The sequence below is a fragment of the Thamnophis elegans genome, chromosome 7 (assembly GCF_009769535.1).
Source record: "Thamnophis elegans isolate rThaEle1 chromosome 7, rThaEle1.pri, whole genome shotgun sequence".
In the NCBI taxonomy this organism is placed as follows: domain Eukaryota; kingdom Metazoa; phylum Chordata; class Lepidosauria; order Squamata; family Colubridae; genus Thamnophis; species Thamnophis elegans.
Genome location: NC_045547.1, coordinates 7,703,975 through 7,718,079, shown reverse-complemented (window position 1 = coordinate 7,718,079; position 14,105 = coordinate 7,703,975). Strand labels below are relative to the sequence as shown.

Below are 14,105 nucleotides of genomic sequence, written 5' to 3'. Positions count from 1 at the left end.
AAAAATAGGGTATGTAGCATATCTGTATGTGTGTTATCTACGTGTACACTTTTGAGAGCAGGAAACAATTTCATTTTTTAATGTGTGCCAGTGTGGCTTCAAGGGAAAAAAAATGACAATAAAGGTTGTTTTACCAACTTCTAAGCCTCCTCACCGTCTTCTGCATTCTGTCTCTTAACAAAAGGAATAAAGACGCCCCAGCCTTTTCTGATAGAACTGGTGTTAAACAGTCGGGAAAGAAACGCCAAGCACCGCTTGTTCCTGATCGAATCTTTTCTGCAGAATGAAGAAGATCTTTATACCCCCGTTTTCTAAAAAATGGAGTTTTCATCTAAAAGGAACAGCGCCTACTTTCAGCCAGAGAACAATCCAGGCTTAGAATAGTCCAGCTTAGCAAACATTGCCCAGCTAGTCTGTAAAGAGGCTCCTTGGAGGGACACGTTAAACAATGGTGTGGTTCAGTGTTTCTCAGCCACAGCAATTTGAAGATGCACGGATTTCAACTCCCAGAATTCCCCAGCCAGCCATGAGAATTTGCAAAGTGCGTCTTGCAAGGCAACGGTGATGATAAGAGCCGTGGTGGCGCAGTGGTCAGAATGTAGTATTGCAGGCTGATTCGGCTGAATGCCAGCAGTTCGATTCTCACCAGGTTCAAGGTTGATTCAGCCTTCCATCCTTCCAAGGTCGGTAAAACAAGGACCCAGATTATTGCGGCAATAGGCTGTAAACTGATCTGTTTATTCTTCTTCCTGTTATCTTGTACATGAGTGACAAACTAAATAAATAAATAAAAATTAAAACGAAGATGCAAAGCGGAGGGCCATGATGGCTTAGTGTTTTAACATGCTGAGTTTGTCAGATGGAGAGCTAACAGCCCAGGTTTGAGACCCAAGTGCTGCGCAATGGGTAAGCTTCCGTTCCTTGCTCTAGCTCCTGCCGACCCAGCAGTTCGAAAGCCTGCAAATGCGAGTAGATAAATAGGTACCACTACAGTGGGAAGGTAACAGCTTTCCGTGTGTCTTTGCATATAGTCGTGCTGGCCACATAATCACGGAAATTGTCTTTGGACAATGCAGGCTCCTTCAGCCAATAAATGGAGATGAGCAGCGTGCCCTAGAGTGGGACACGACTGGACAGGAAAACCTTTACATTTTCATGGAAAAAGCATCCCTCGTCAAGCCCATGATTCTATTAAAAGATCATGCTTGGTTTTTCTTTTCTAAACTGCTCCTTTGAAAAGTTTGATTTCGTTTTTACTACCTAGCAAACAGTCCAGTGGCAAGATTTGTTTTGCTAAGTGCAAAAAGCAATTAGACACACCTTTGTTTTCTAAAGATTGGATGCTTTAAGCATTTAACATATTGGAGTTCTCAAGAACTGTGGTATAAATTGGTTGGGGAGATTAGATACTATTATTCCCTTTGTAAATGCAATCGCTTTGGTGAATAGCTATATTGTGAGTTATATATGGGATATATATGTGTGTGTGTGTGTGTGTGTGTGTGTGAGAGAGAGAGAGAGAGAATGTACATACGTACGTACGTACCAGGGGTGGGTTTCAACTGGTTCGCGGCGGTCCCTGTGAACCGGTTGGTCGCCGAACCCGCGCCCGCTCCTTACCCGGTTTTGACGAATTCTGCGCTTCCACGCATGCGCAGGACGCATACAGCACCTGCACGATCCTCCAGGAGCAGCTGGAGCATTGCACAGACGCTAGTACGCATGCGTGCACCACGCACGTGCACGCACGCGCCGCACGCGTGCGCAAGGACGACACCGGCCTCGTTCCAACCGAACCGGTTGGAACGGGGCGAGAAACCCACCCCTGGTACGTACCTACATACATATGTGAGATTTTCCCCTCCCTCCCATCTGAATAAAAGATTAGCATTTTTTTTTGTGGAAAACCATCTAATATAATCACCCTTAGATATTGTCATTCACACAACAGCAATCAGTACCCTTTGTATCGCTGTGTGTCATGGCAAGTGAACAATTCCCGTGATCACTAACTGAAATTGGGTTTACCGGTTTTCTGGATTTGTGCAACGCATGGATTGCAAGCCAACTAGGTATCTGGGTCACACCAAACGGCAAACTCAACAGCAACGTTGTAGCCTCACCCCAAGACTGTAGTAGAAACTTAAATCATCCGTTCCTTTCTCCTCCTATCGATGGGAGAATTGTGAAAAAATGTTACCAAAAGGGCAGTTTGCAAGAGAAGTTTCAGGTATCGATTTTGTAAAGTCCGAAATGTGAAGCCTTGAAAGAAAAAGCTTTGTGAACTGTTTTTTTTTTTTTTTTTTAATAAAGGGAAAGCAATAGCAATAGCAATAGCAGTAGACTTATATACCGCTTCATAGGCCTTTCAGGCCTCTCTAAGCGGTTTACAGAGAGTCAGCATATTGCCCCCAACAATCTGGGCCCTCATTTTACCCACCTCGGAAGGATGGAAGGCTGAGTCAACCCTGAGCCAGTGAGATTTGAACCGCTGACCTGCTGATCTAGCAGTAGCCTGCAGTGCTACATTTAACCACTGCGCCACCTTGGATTTCCCTGTCCATTCGTGTCTGACTGTAAGGGTGTGGTGCTTATCTCAGTTTGTTAAGCCTGAGAGCCAGCACCCTCCAAAGATGTTTCCGTAGTCATGTGGCTAGCATGATTATATATCAAAGCAGTGGTGGGTTTCAAAAAATTTTAGAACCTATTCTGTAGGTGTGGCCTGCTTTGTGGGAGTGGCTTGCCGGCAGGGGTGGCTTTCCCCGCGAACCGTTTGGTCGGCGAACCCGGAAGTAAGTAACTTCCAAGAACGCCGAAGGGTCCACCCGCCCGCCCGCGTTTCTTACCCGGTTTTGATGAGTTCTACGCTTCCACGCATGCGGACGCATACAGCGCCTGCGTGATCCTCCAGGAGCAGCTGGAGCATCGCACAGATGCTAGTATGCATGCGTGCACTGCGCGCGTGCACGAGGACGCCGCTGGCCCCGTTCCAACCGAACCGGTTGGAACGGGGCGAGAAACCCACTCCTGCTTGCCGGCCACGTGACTGAGTGGGAGTGGTTTGCCAGCCATGTGACTGAGTAGGAGTGGCTTGGCAGTCATGTGACTGGGTGGGCATGGCCGACTTGTAAATGTGGTGAAACTCACTTAACAACGCTCTTGCTTAGCAACCAAAATGTTGGCTCAGAAACTCTGGCATTTGAAGCACGCAAGTCTTAAAGCTGTCAAGTTACAAGACCCTTGTACCCCTAACCCTTTAGAAAAACAAACCCCAGGGGTGTTCAAACTTGACAGCTTTAAGACTTGTGGACTTCAACTCCCAGAATTCCTCCTCTCGCTCTTCATCTTGGTGATGTGTAGACGGGCGGGATCAGGGAGTTGGAACCGGTTCTAAACGGCACTGAAGATTTGTGGAACCTCTTCTATAGAAGAGCTTAGAACTGGCAGGAACCCATCCCTGTATCAAAGGCAGATGGAGCGCTGTTATTTTCCCACCAAAGTGGTACCTATTTATCTACTTGCATTTGTATGCTTGTGTGAGTTGATCTTAAGTAGAGGCAGATATTTCTCTCTCTGGGCACAAGGAGAATATATCTGCTGAACAAACCTCTGGATTGGTGACAGGAAGGGCATATGGCCATTAAAACACTCTGCTACCTTCATTCAGCTGCCCAGACTCCACACTGCAAGGGATTATGGGATCGTTAAATGGAGATGATGATGATTCGGATGCTTTCGAACTGCTGGGTGGGAAGGAGCTGGAGGAAGGAACGGGCGCCCATCCCACAGCACTCAGGTCTTGAACCCGGTCTGTCAGTTTTCCATCTGACAAGCTCAGCCTCTTTAACCACTGAGCCATCAGGCCCCTTTTTATAATGAAGCCTAAATTCTCCTTATATTTTTACATTATGTTATTACATTTTTTACTCCTTATATTTTTATAGTGAAGCCTAAGTTAATATTCAAGGCACAAAAGGACTAAGAAAATATCCTATCCTCATTTATTTATCTGGTACAAAGGAAAGAAATTACAGTTTCATTTACAGTAGAGTAGAGGTTAGGAATTAATTTTCCTTGCAGGAAGTTAGCACCCACCACTCTCCTAGAAAAATGAAATATCCTCCGAAATATTGAAAAAGCAGAATATTATATTTCCCTGGATCAGAAATGGAGGAACATGTTTTTTAGGCAGGAAACAGACTCACTCTTAAAAGCCCCCACCTTTCTCAATGGGCCATTAGGGCCCTAAGCTAGTTTACTCTACATAACATAGATAGGATTAGCCTTCTACAGAAACTCACCACATGGCATCTGGGAACCCAACCAAACTTGGACTCAAAACACAGCCTAGAGAGTTGCCCCTGCATGGCCCCATGGGAGTCTGACAACCAATCAGAATACATTTCTTACATAGGAACAGGAAACAGAGAGTGTAAAGCCAGAAAACTTTCAGCATCTTGCTCTCTTTTCTTCTTCACCCAACATCTGGAAGCATCTGATCCCCCTTTTCTGCTCAGGAACTCAAGCCACGTGTTCCTGTCCACCATTAAACCATCTTTCCAAGCAGCCTCCAGGTCTCCAGTGTCTTTTCCCCCACTTGGAACTGAACCCAGAAGGACATTTCTTCCAATATTCCTAAGGGGTGGCGTGAGACTGGGTCTGTTGTGGAGGGACGCTGCCCCCCACCAGCCACCAACTCCATCCCTTTAACAACCGCAACCAGAAGTGCTGGGATTGCAGTCGTTGGATGAAGCAGTGATATCTTACTTAATTGGCCATTTTGCTCAATGACTTTGAGATTCTGGTTCCAACTTTGGTGTTGGAATCAGTGATTCCAACATTACAGTTGTTGGATACAGGTGGAGGATCACCTGTAAGCAAAAACTGTCCTGTGCAACCCCAGGATGCCTCTAATAGAACCCCCCCGGGCTCCAGATAACATAGTTTGAATACTTTGGAGTTTGAGTAATGCACTGAAAATTAACTGAATTAACAGCAAAATCCTGACAATGTTGGACTTCCTCAAGATGCCTCTGATCTAGTGAAGGGCCTGTTTGCGGGTGAATAAATGATGAATTGTGTTTAGAGATGTTGAAAACTGGACAATGAAAATGAATTTCTGAATTCTTCTGCCTTATTTTGCTCCTGCCTGATTCTGGGAAAAAAAACCCTGAATGCTTCTTGCTGCAGAGAATTAAGAAAGATGCTGGCAGTTTTTAGAATGTGAACATCGCCCCCTGGTGTTCATCCTTTAGAATAGCTCGATACTTCCTGAACAATATTCAAACCCACCTAGAACAGGGATGTCAAACTCGATTTCATTAAGGGCCGCATCAGGGTTGTGTTTGACCTCAAGGGGGCCGGGTAGGCATGGCGAGGGTGCCGAGGAATGCGCACGGCCCTCCCGAGCTCTGTTTTCAGCTGCAACGACCTCTTGCAGGGCTCTGACAGCAAAAATGCAGCTCCGGAGGGCCGCGTGATGGCTTCTGCAGCACCCTGCCAGCGAAAACGAAGGTCAGGAGGGCCGTGTGCGGCTCTCCTGAACTCTGATTTTGCTGGCAAAGGCACCACGAGCCAGTCCGCTGTTTCCAGGGCGGCCCCATAGGCCAGATCTAAGCACCCTGCGGGCCCGTTCAAGTTTGAGACTTGAGTTTGACACTCCTGATCTAGAAGGAAGGGATGCTAAAGAAGTAGGGAATTGTCATTCAGGGACATTTTGAAGGGGCAGCATTTCTCCATATACATATAGAAATATTTCTACACCAGATGCCTCTAGCTTGGGAGACATATCGTATTTTTCAGACTATAAGACACACCATGATTTTGAAGAGGCAATTTTATATGTATAAAAAAGTTTTTTGCACTTTGCAGGCCTCCCAAACCCTCTGCACGCCTCATTTTTTGCAAAAATAAAAAGCTTTGGGAGGCTCTTAGAGTGCTCCTGGAGCTGGGGGGGGGGGCAAAAACGAGCAAAAACCGGTCCATTTTTTGCAAAAATGTACCGTTATTTGCACAAAAAAGGGGGGGCATGCAGAGGCTTTGGGAGGCTTGTAGAGTGCTCCTGGGGGCTGGGGGGGGGGAAACGGTCCATATTTTGCTTGTTTTTGCCCTCCCCAGCCCTCAGGTCCATTTTTGCAGGGGGGGGGCTGGGGTTTCAGGAGGCCAAAATGGTGTATTTATTATATAAGACGCACCCAGTTTTTCACCCTCTTTTTTGAGGGGAAAAGGTGCGTCCTATACTCCGAAAAATACGGTAATTCAGAAATCATCAATGCAAAGGATAAATTCCGGCTGAATTTGCTTGATAGTATAGTGTTTCTAGATATCACCTTCTCCTGGTGACTGCCCCAATGTTACCCTCCTGTAGCTCTCTACCAGTAAAAATGGGGTGTAGGGTGGTACACACAGCCCCCCCCGAGCTCCATTTTCACTGACAGGGGGCTGCAGGAGGGCTGAAAATGGGGTGCGGGGGACCCCTGGGCTCCGTTTCTGCTGGCAGAGGGCTATCAAAACACAGGCGCCCCGCGACATGAACCCTGTGCCACGCTCACCAAGGCCATGCTCCTTCCGCCCAGCCCTCTGAGGTCAAACACAGTCCCGATGCGGCCCTCAAATGAAATCGAGTTTGACGCCCCTGCTGTAGGAGGTGACCAGTGAAGGGTCAAACACGTCGTAAGTCACGAGTACCTGAGCGCCCACAAGAGATCGTACGTCCAGCCCACTGTAAATTGTTTATCTACCATCAAATTGCTTTGAACGTTAGTAGCTCAGATTCTTGTAGAGAGCTTAAGGTTACAAGAAATCTTTGTACCTATTTGAGCTGCTGGAATCTCCTAATTTCCCAGGCAATTGGCATAACCCACAAGAAAGGTCCTGTTTTTTTCCCCCAGCCTGACATCTGAAGTCATAAACCAAGGAAATCACAACTTATAAGCCTAGTTACTGGAGGAATTCAATTAAGCCAATATATGTTTGGCCAAGTTAATGGTTAATGGTTAATTTTCCAAGGTGGAAAATAAGAGCCAAGGTGGCGCAGTGGTTAAATGCAGCACTGCAGGCTACTGCTAGATCAGCAGTTCAGCGGTTCAAATCTCACCGGCTCAGGGTTGACTCAGCCTTCCATCCTTCCGAGGTGGGTAAAATGAGGACCCAGATTGTTGGGGGCAATATGCTGACTCTCTGTAAACCGCTTAGAGAGGGCTGAAAGCCCTATGAAGCGGTATATAAGTCTACTGCTATTGCTATTGCTATTTCCGACTTCCATCCGCTGGCCAATGCTGACTGGCCACCACGCGGAGGAGAGCCTTCTCGGTGGCAGCTCCGACCCTATGGAACGAACTCCCCATGGAGATTCGTACCCTCACCACCCTCCAGACCTTCCGCACAGCCCTTAAAACCTGGCTGTCCCGACAGGCCTGGGGTTGAAGATATTGACCCCACCCGAATTGTATGAATGTTGTGCTTTTAACGATGTATTGTTTTATGTGTTTAACATGGTTTGTCCTCCCTCCCCCTGAACTGTGAGCCGCCCTGAGTTCCCCCAGGGAAAAGGAGCCGAGGTGGCGCAGTGGTTAAATGCAGCACTGCAGGCTACTGCTAGATCAGCAGTTCAGCGGTTCAAATCTCACCGGCTCAGGGTTGACTCAGCCTTCCATCCTTCCGAGGTGGGTAAAATGAGGACCCGGATTATTGTTGGGGGCAATATGCTGACTCCCTGTAAACCGCTTAGAGAGGGCTGAAAGCCCTATGAAGCGGTATATAAGTCTACTGCTATTGCTATTACTATTGCTATAAAAGGGCGGCATACAAATAAAATATCTATCTATCTATCTATCTATCTATCTATCTATCTATCTATCTATCTATCTATCTATCTATCTATCATCTATTTATAGGCCGCCCAATCCCGGAGGACTCCGGGCGGCTTACAGAGAGGGGAAAGGAAGCAAATAAAAGAAAGTAAAAATAAAATAGACAAGTTAAAAACAACACAGATACATTCATTTCAGTCGGGGCTGGACCTCAACAATGCGGTCAACAGCCCCAGGCCTGCCGGAATAGCCAGGTCTTGACAGCTTTTCTGAAGGCCATGAGAGTGGGTGAGGTCCGGATTTCTGGGGGTAGTTCGTTCCAAAGGGTCGGGGCAGCCACAGAGAAGGCTCTCCTCCGGGGAGCCGCCAGCCGACATTGTCTGGCTCACGGCATCTGGAGGAGGCCCACCCTGTGGGATCTTACCGGCTGTTGGGAGGAGTGTGGCAGTAGGCTTTGGTTTTGATTTAATATACTAGTACATTCAGATATGGTGGTTTATTTATTACATTGTGGTTAGGCAAACAATGGCTTAGCACCCTCAATCAGAGTCTGTTATAGAGTAACGTGTAACCATTAAATTCATAACCATCTTTTTAAACCAATATTCATAGGCCAATAAGGGATTCCGTAAAACAAGCTGAAAGTCCTGGGACATTCAAAGCAGGTTTGGGAAACCCAAAACTGGTTTTATTGACCAAATAAAAGGCTCTTAGAGATCTTAAATCAAATGTTTTTCAACCATGGCTACGTGAAGATGTGTGGACTTCAGCTCCCAGAATTCTCTCTGTCTGTCTGGCCGGGGGATTCTGGGAGTTGAAGTCCACACATCTTCATGTTGAAAAACACTGGCCTAGATGTTTCTTGGAAATGTTTCTTTCAAGAATGGAACCAGTTGGGTTTGCGTTTAGAGATGAAAGCCTCGATTCCTTCCTGTCCGTCCTTCATAGCCAGGTTGTCCACCATGACCTGGGAAGCTATCTGATAGGCCGTGCTAATATCGTGTTCCATCTGCTTGTAAAATGTGGCCTTCCCCAGAGCTAACACGGCCCGGCTGCTTTGGCAAATCTTGTGGGCGATTTTCAGGGTCTCGCTTTCCAGCTGGTCCTCGGGTACAACTCGGCTGATGAGTCCATGGAGAAGGGCATCCTGGGCTGTCATGGGTGCTCCGGTGAAGAGGAGCTCCAGTGCCACCTGGAAGAAAACACCTGAGCTGGAGACTTTGGATGTTCAACATCTGGCTCCTTTCAAGATCCTGATGCCCGTCTGATGGGCAAGTTCAGGCTAGGAAATCCCACCAGGCAAATATTTAAAAGGGGGGGGGGCGGCCTAGCTTTCGCAAGCTAGGCTCACGTGCACTACGCGGCCGAAGCTGGGGGGGGGGCGGCGGCGTTGGTGGCAGCGTTAGCGGCGGCGGCATTAGCGGCGGCGGTAGCGGCTGAAGTTGGGGGGCGGCGGCCTAGCTTTCACGAGGGCTCGCGTGCACTACGCGGCCGAAGGGGGGTGGGGGCGGCAGTAGCGGCGGCGGCATTAGCAAGCCACTCCCATCCAGTCACATGGGTAGCAAGCCACTCCCACAAAGGAGGCCACGCCCACAGAGTAGGTTTGAACAATTTTTGAAACCCACCCCTGTCCAGCTACCTCTGCTTTCAGAAGCAAACGCCTGGCTTTAAGGAGATGCTGGTAGGACCTTTCCTTTGATTTTGGAATTAGGTGGCAACTCATAGCTTATAGCAATAGCAATAGCACTTAGACTTATATACTGTATCACTCCACAGTGCTTTACAGCCCTCTCTAAGCGGCTTACAGTGTCAGTCTATTGCCCCCAACAATCCTCTTTTTACTAACCTTGGAAGGATGACTCAACCTTGAGCCAGTCAGAATCGAACTGCCGAACTTGCAGGCAGCCAACAGTCAGCAGAGGGAGCCTGCAGAACTGCATTCTAACTACAGCACCATCAGAGATCTTCCTTCCTTCCTTCCTTCCTTCCTTCCTTCCTTCCTTCCTTCCTTCCTTCCTTCCTTCCTTCCTTCCTTCCTTCCTTCCCTCCCTCCCTCCCTCCCTCCCTCCCTCCCTCCCACTTAGCAATAGACTTAGACTTACACACTGCTTTACAGACCTCTCTAAGCGGTTTACAGAGTCAGCCTCTTGTCCCCAACAATCTGGCTCCTCATTTTACTGACCTGGGAAGGATGGAAGGCTGAGTCAACCTTGAGCCGGTCAGAATCAAACTGACTTGCAGGCAGCAGAAGTTGCCTGCACTACTGCACCCTAACCACTGTGCCACCGTGGCTCATTTAACCTTAGCTAATTTGTAATGAGGGGCAAAGGAAGGTCATCAAGTGGGGTGAAACTCATTTAACGTCGTGCTTAGCAAAGGAGATTTTGTACTCGATTGGGATTGTAAGCCAAGCAATGTCTGCATGCCGTCGCTCCTTTTTCAAATCAACTGTGGTGGCCAGCCACGGCCACCTTGTGGCCAGAAGTTCCACAGCTCAATTTTGCCCATGTGAAATCGGTTGGCTTTATCCTTGCAGAACTGTTGACCCCATTCAAGCGATGGACATGGGAGCAAAAGAGAAGGGCCCACCAAGGACCACGGACCACTGGTGGGTAAGGTCTACCTTTTTAGGCAGGGATCTTCCAATGGCTACTGCGGGCGTCGAACAGAAGAGGCCCACGTTCACTCCAGGCGTGGCGAACTTGGACTTCTCGCTGGCCACGGCAATGTCACAGCTGGCCACCAGCTGGCAACCGGCGGCTGTGGCGAGGCCATTTACTTTGGCAATCACGGGCACGGGTAGCTTTGGAAGCAAGGTCATGACCTGTCAGGAAGTGGTTTAAAAAGAAAGAAAACATGCGTGGAGATCAGAAGAAATGATAGTTCCACTTTACCCGATGTTAGATCCAGTGGTGGGTTTCCAATTTTTTTAGAACCTCTTCTGTAGGTGTGGCCTGCTTTGTGGGAGTGGCTTGCCAGCCATGTGACCGGGTGAGAGTGGCTTGCCAGCCACGTGACCGAGTGGGCATGGCTTGGCAGTCATGTGACTGGGTGGGCATGGCCAACTTGTAAAATGTGCTGAAACTCACTTAACAACGCTCTTGCTTAGCAACCAAAATGTTGGCTCAGAAACTCTGGCATTTGAAGCACGCAAGTCTTAAAGCTGTCAAGTTACAAGACCCTTGAACTCCTAACCCTTTAGAAAAAAAACCCCAGGGGTGTTCAAACTTGACAGCTTTAAGACTTGTGGACTTCAACTCCCAGAATTCCTCCTCTCGTTCTTCATCTTGATGATGTGTGGACGGGCGGGGGGGGGAGGGAGCTGGAACCGGTTCTAAATGGCACTGTAGATTTGTGGAACCTCTTCTATAGAAGAGGTTAGAACTGGCAGGAACCCACCCCTGGTTAGATCACATCTGGAATACAGTGTTCTGACCTAGGCTTCCTGAGAAAGCATAAATCACAATCTTAGTCCCAAAACCCCTCTTTTATTTATACGGCTGTGAATTATGGTCATTCAGAGCCCGCAAGGCTTCACAAACAGCCTGTGAAGATTCCGACAGACGTCTGCTTGAGTTGCCACAGTCTTTCAGGGGAATGTTGATAAACACCCACCTTATCTCCCTTGGAAGGCAGCCAGAGACCTAATTGCCAAATGCAGAGCAAGGCCAAACTTAACACAGAGTCAAACAGGACTTCTCAAAGCTTGAACTGACCAGATGAACTAATTGCTTCCTGAAAAGACTCACGTCCTGTTCGCTCCTCTTTTATGTCTTATGGGAGGGGCCAATCATCTCCCAGCCTTACTCCCGAGTAGACTCTGTTTTCTTAATTGTTTGTGCCTTCGGGCAGCTCGGAGCCTCCTGGCAGTGGCCGCTTTGGGTGCGCGCTTCCCGTTCTATGGTTGTGGCCCGGCTGCTGGAAAACTCTCTGCCCCAGCTCCTGGAAGACTGGCCTCTCGGAATAAGCCATCCTCAGTGTTGGGAGGGCAGCGGTGGCAGCCCTGGCCCTGGCCATGCAGGGAGAGCTGGGCCAGGTTGTGGTGAGGACTGTGAGGTGCGCTAGCGGGGCGAGGGGACAGATGGACAGGCACTTGTGCAACCCCCCTCCGGCCTGGCAGAGTGCGACTCACTGACCCAGCGGTATCCCAAAGGCACCAAGCTGCCTGAGCGCCAATCCCTCCTCCCCCCCTCCGCCGCTCGCACAGCTTGGTGTCTTTGGGATACCGCTGGGTCGGTGAGTCGCACTCTGCCAGGCCGGACGGGGGGTTGCTGGGTGGCTGCTCTCTTGTGAGCGGGCTCTCAAAGAGCCTGGCTCCAAAATAATAAGCCCCCTCCCCCAATAATAAAGCCAAGGCCATATTTCAGGGGTCAAAAGAAAATAAGACCCTGTCTTATTTTCAGGGACACTGTTCATTAATATTAGGATTATATAAGTTTGATTAATGTAACAATTGATTGTTGTTATTTGTATTAACATGAACCATTTTTCAACTAGAGGCTGCTCATATATTGATGTTAATATATGTTTAAAATAAAAACCCAATAAACCTTAAAAGAAAATGGGGGGAAATGGACAGATTTGGCTAATTAGTCCTTTATGATGTCAGTATTTAGATTAATATTACCGTATTTTTCGGAGTATAAGACAGACCTTTTTCCCTCAAAAAAGAGGCTGATAATCTGAGTGCATCTTATACACTGAATACAGCATTTTTTTTGCCTCCTGAAACCTCGTCCCCCCTCACAAAAATGGCCGGTCATAGCCTTTAGGAGGCTTACAGAGTGCTCCTGGGGGCTGGGGAGGGCAGAAAAAAGAGAAAAGTAGGCCATTTTTTGCTCGTTTTTGTGCCCCCCAAGAGCACTCTACAAGCCTCTTAAAGGCTATTCATACCCTTTAAAAAAAACGGCCCCTTTTTTTGCAAAAAACGGCCCGTTTTTTGTAGGTCTGCAGAGTGCAATTTTTTTTTAAAAAATTGTCTCTTCAAAATCTTGGTGTGTCTTATACTCCGAAAAATAAGTCCTTCTTGTATAAAAAGTGTGTTCAAGGGTCATGCTGTTGCGTGCAGTGATACATCAGGGGTCTTGGAGTTGTGGGCTTCAAATTCTGAGAGTGGAAATCCACAAGTCTTAAAGTTAGCAATAGCAATAGCAGTTAGACTTATATACCGCTTCATAGGGCTTTCAGCCCTCTCTAAGCGGTTTACAGAGTCAGCATATTGTCCCCAACAACAATCCGGGTCCTCATTTTACCCACCTCAGAAGGATGGAAGGCTGAGTCAACCCTGAGCCGGTGACATTTGAACAGCCGAACTGCAGAACTGCAGTCAGCTGAAGTAGCCTGCAGTGCTGCATTTAACCACTGCGCCAAGTTTGAACACCCTTGATTTAAAGTTAACATTTTGGCACCAAATCAACGTGGAAACTCACCTCTGAACAGGTTTGGAAGATGTCCATGTGCTGTTTTGTGTCTTCCTTTGGAGTCAGTTCCTTCAAGTCATGCCCAGAGGAGAACACAGGACCTTCAGCTTCAGGGAAGTTTGGAAAAAGGAGGAGGAGATATTTGCACAGGATGCCACAAAGACCTAGCTCACACAACACACACTGAACTAGAACATGCTTGACCATGTCCTATAGAAAAATAGACCAGTATTCCGTTTGCATGACACGCTGAAACATGATTCACAAGCCATCATGGTTGGATTGTGGGGTCCTTGGTGCTCCTAGATTGGCAGAAGCTGGGACAAGTAGCTCACTCTGTTACGCGGCGCTAGGGATTCAACCCGCTGGACTGCCAACCTTTCTGATCGACAAGCTCAACGTCTTAGCCACTGAGCCACCCTATGTAAACTACTAAATTAATTAAACTACTAGACATACCCAATTTCTGAAACCATTCTTCATATCTTTTATCCTTCAGTTCCCTAATCATCTTTGTTGCTCTTCTAATCATTTTGTTGCTCGAGGAAAACTGCTCTGCATAAGTGTCATTTAAAATCCATATTCTTGTTTTCAAGAAAGAAGGGGGGAAAAAACCACATCAATTGAAAGCCCATCCACTTTAGGCTCCATTTTGTTTTCTTCTTTGGGATTTGAACCACCAAACTGCTGACCTTTCTCATGAACAAGCTCAGCGCCTTAGCCACTGAGCTACCGCGTCCCTAACGAAGAAGAAAGTCTTGTAAACTCTTCAGAGAAGTGAAACTAATTAGTAAGAAACTGCTGGCCGGCTGTTCCCCTTTGATCTTTTTTATCACTGTTCTTTGCAGAAGAATTAGGAATGTGGCATTGTTAC

General features: G+C 47.6%; 1 protein-coding gene across 1 annotated transcript in view; it reads right to left on the bottom strand.

The window, feature by feature from the left end:
• Positions 1 to 8,282: 8,282 nt before the first annotated feature.
• Positions 8,283 to 14,105, bottom strand: part of LOC116511362 (enoyl-CoA hydratase domain-containing protein 3, mitochondrial-like) — a 32,510-nt gene continuing 26,687 nt past the window's right edge. The window contains exons 4-6 of the mRNA XM_032221316.1: positions 13,241 to 13,338; positions 10,435 to 10,635; positions 8,283 to 9,003 (exon numbers count right to left, since the gene is read on the bottom strand). Of these exons, the coding sequence (XP_032077207.1) occupies positions 8,689 to 9,003; positions 10,435 to 10,635; positions 13,241 to 13,338 (614 nt within the window). The 3' untranslated portion in view covers positions 8,283 to 8,688. The remainder of the gene's footprint in view (positions 9,004 to 10,434; positions 10,636 to 13,240; positions 13,339 to 14,105) is intronic.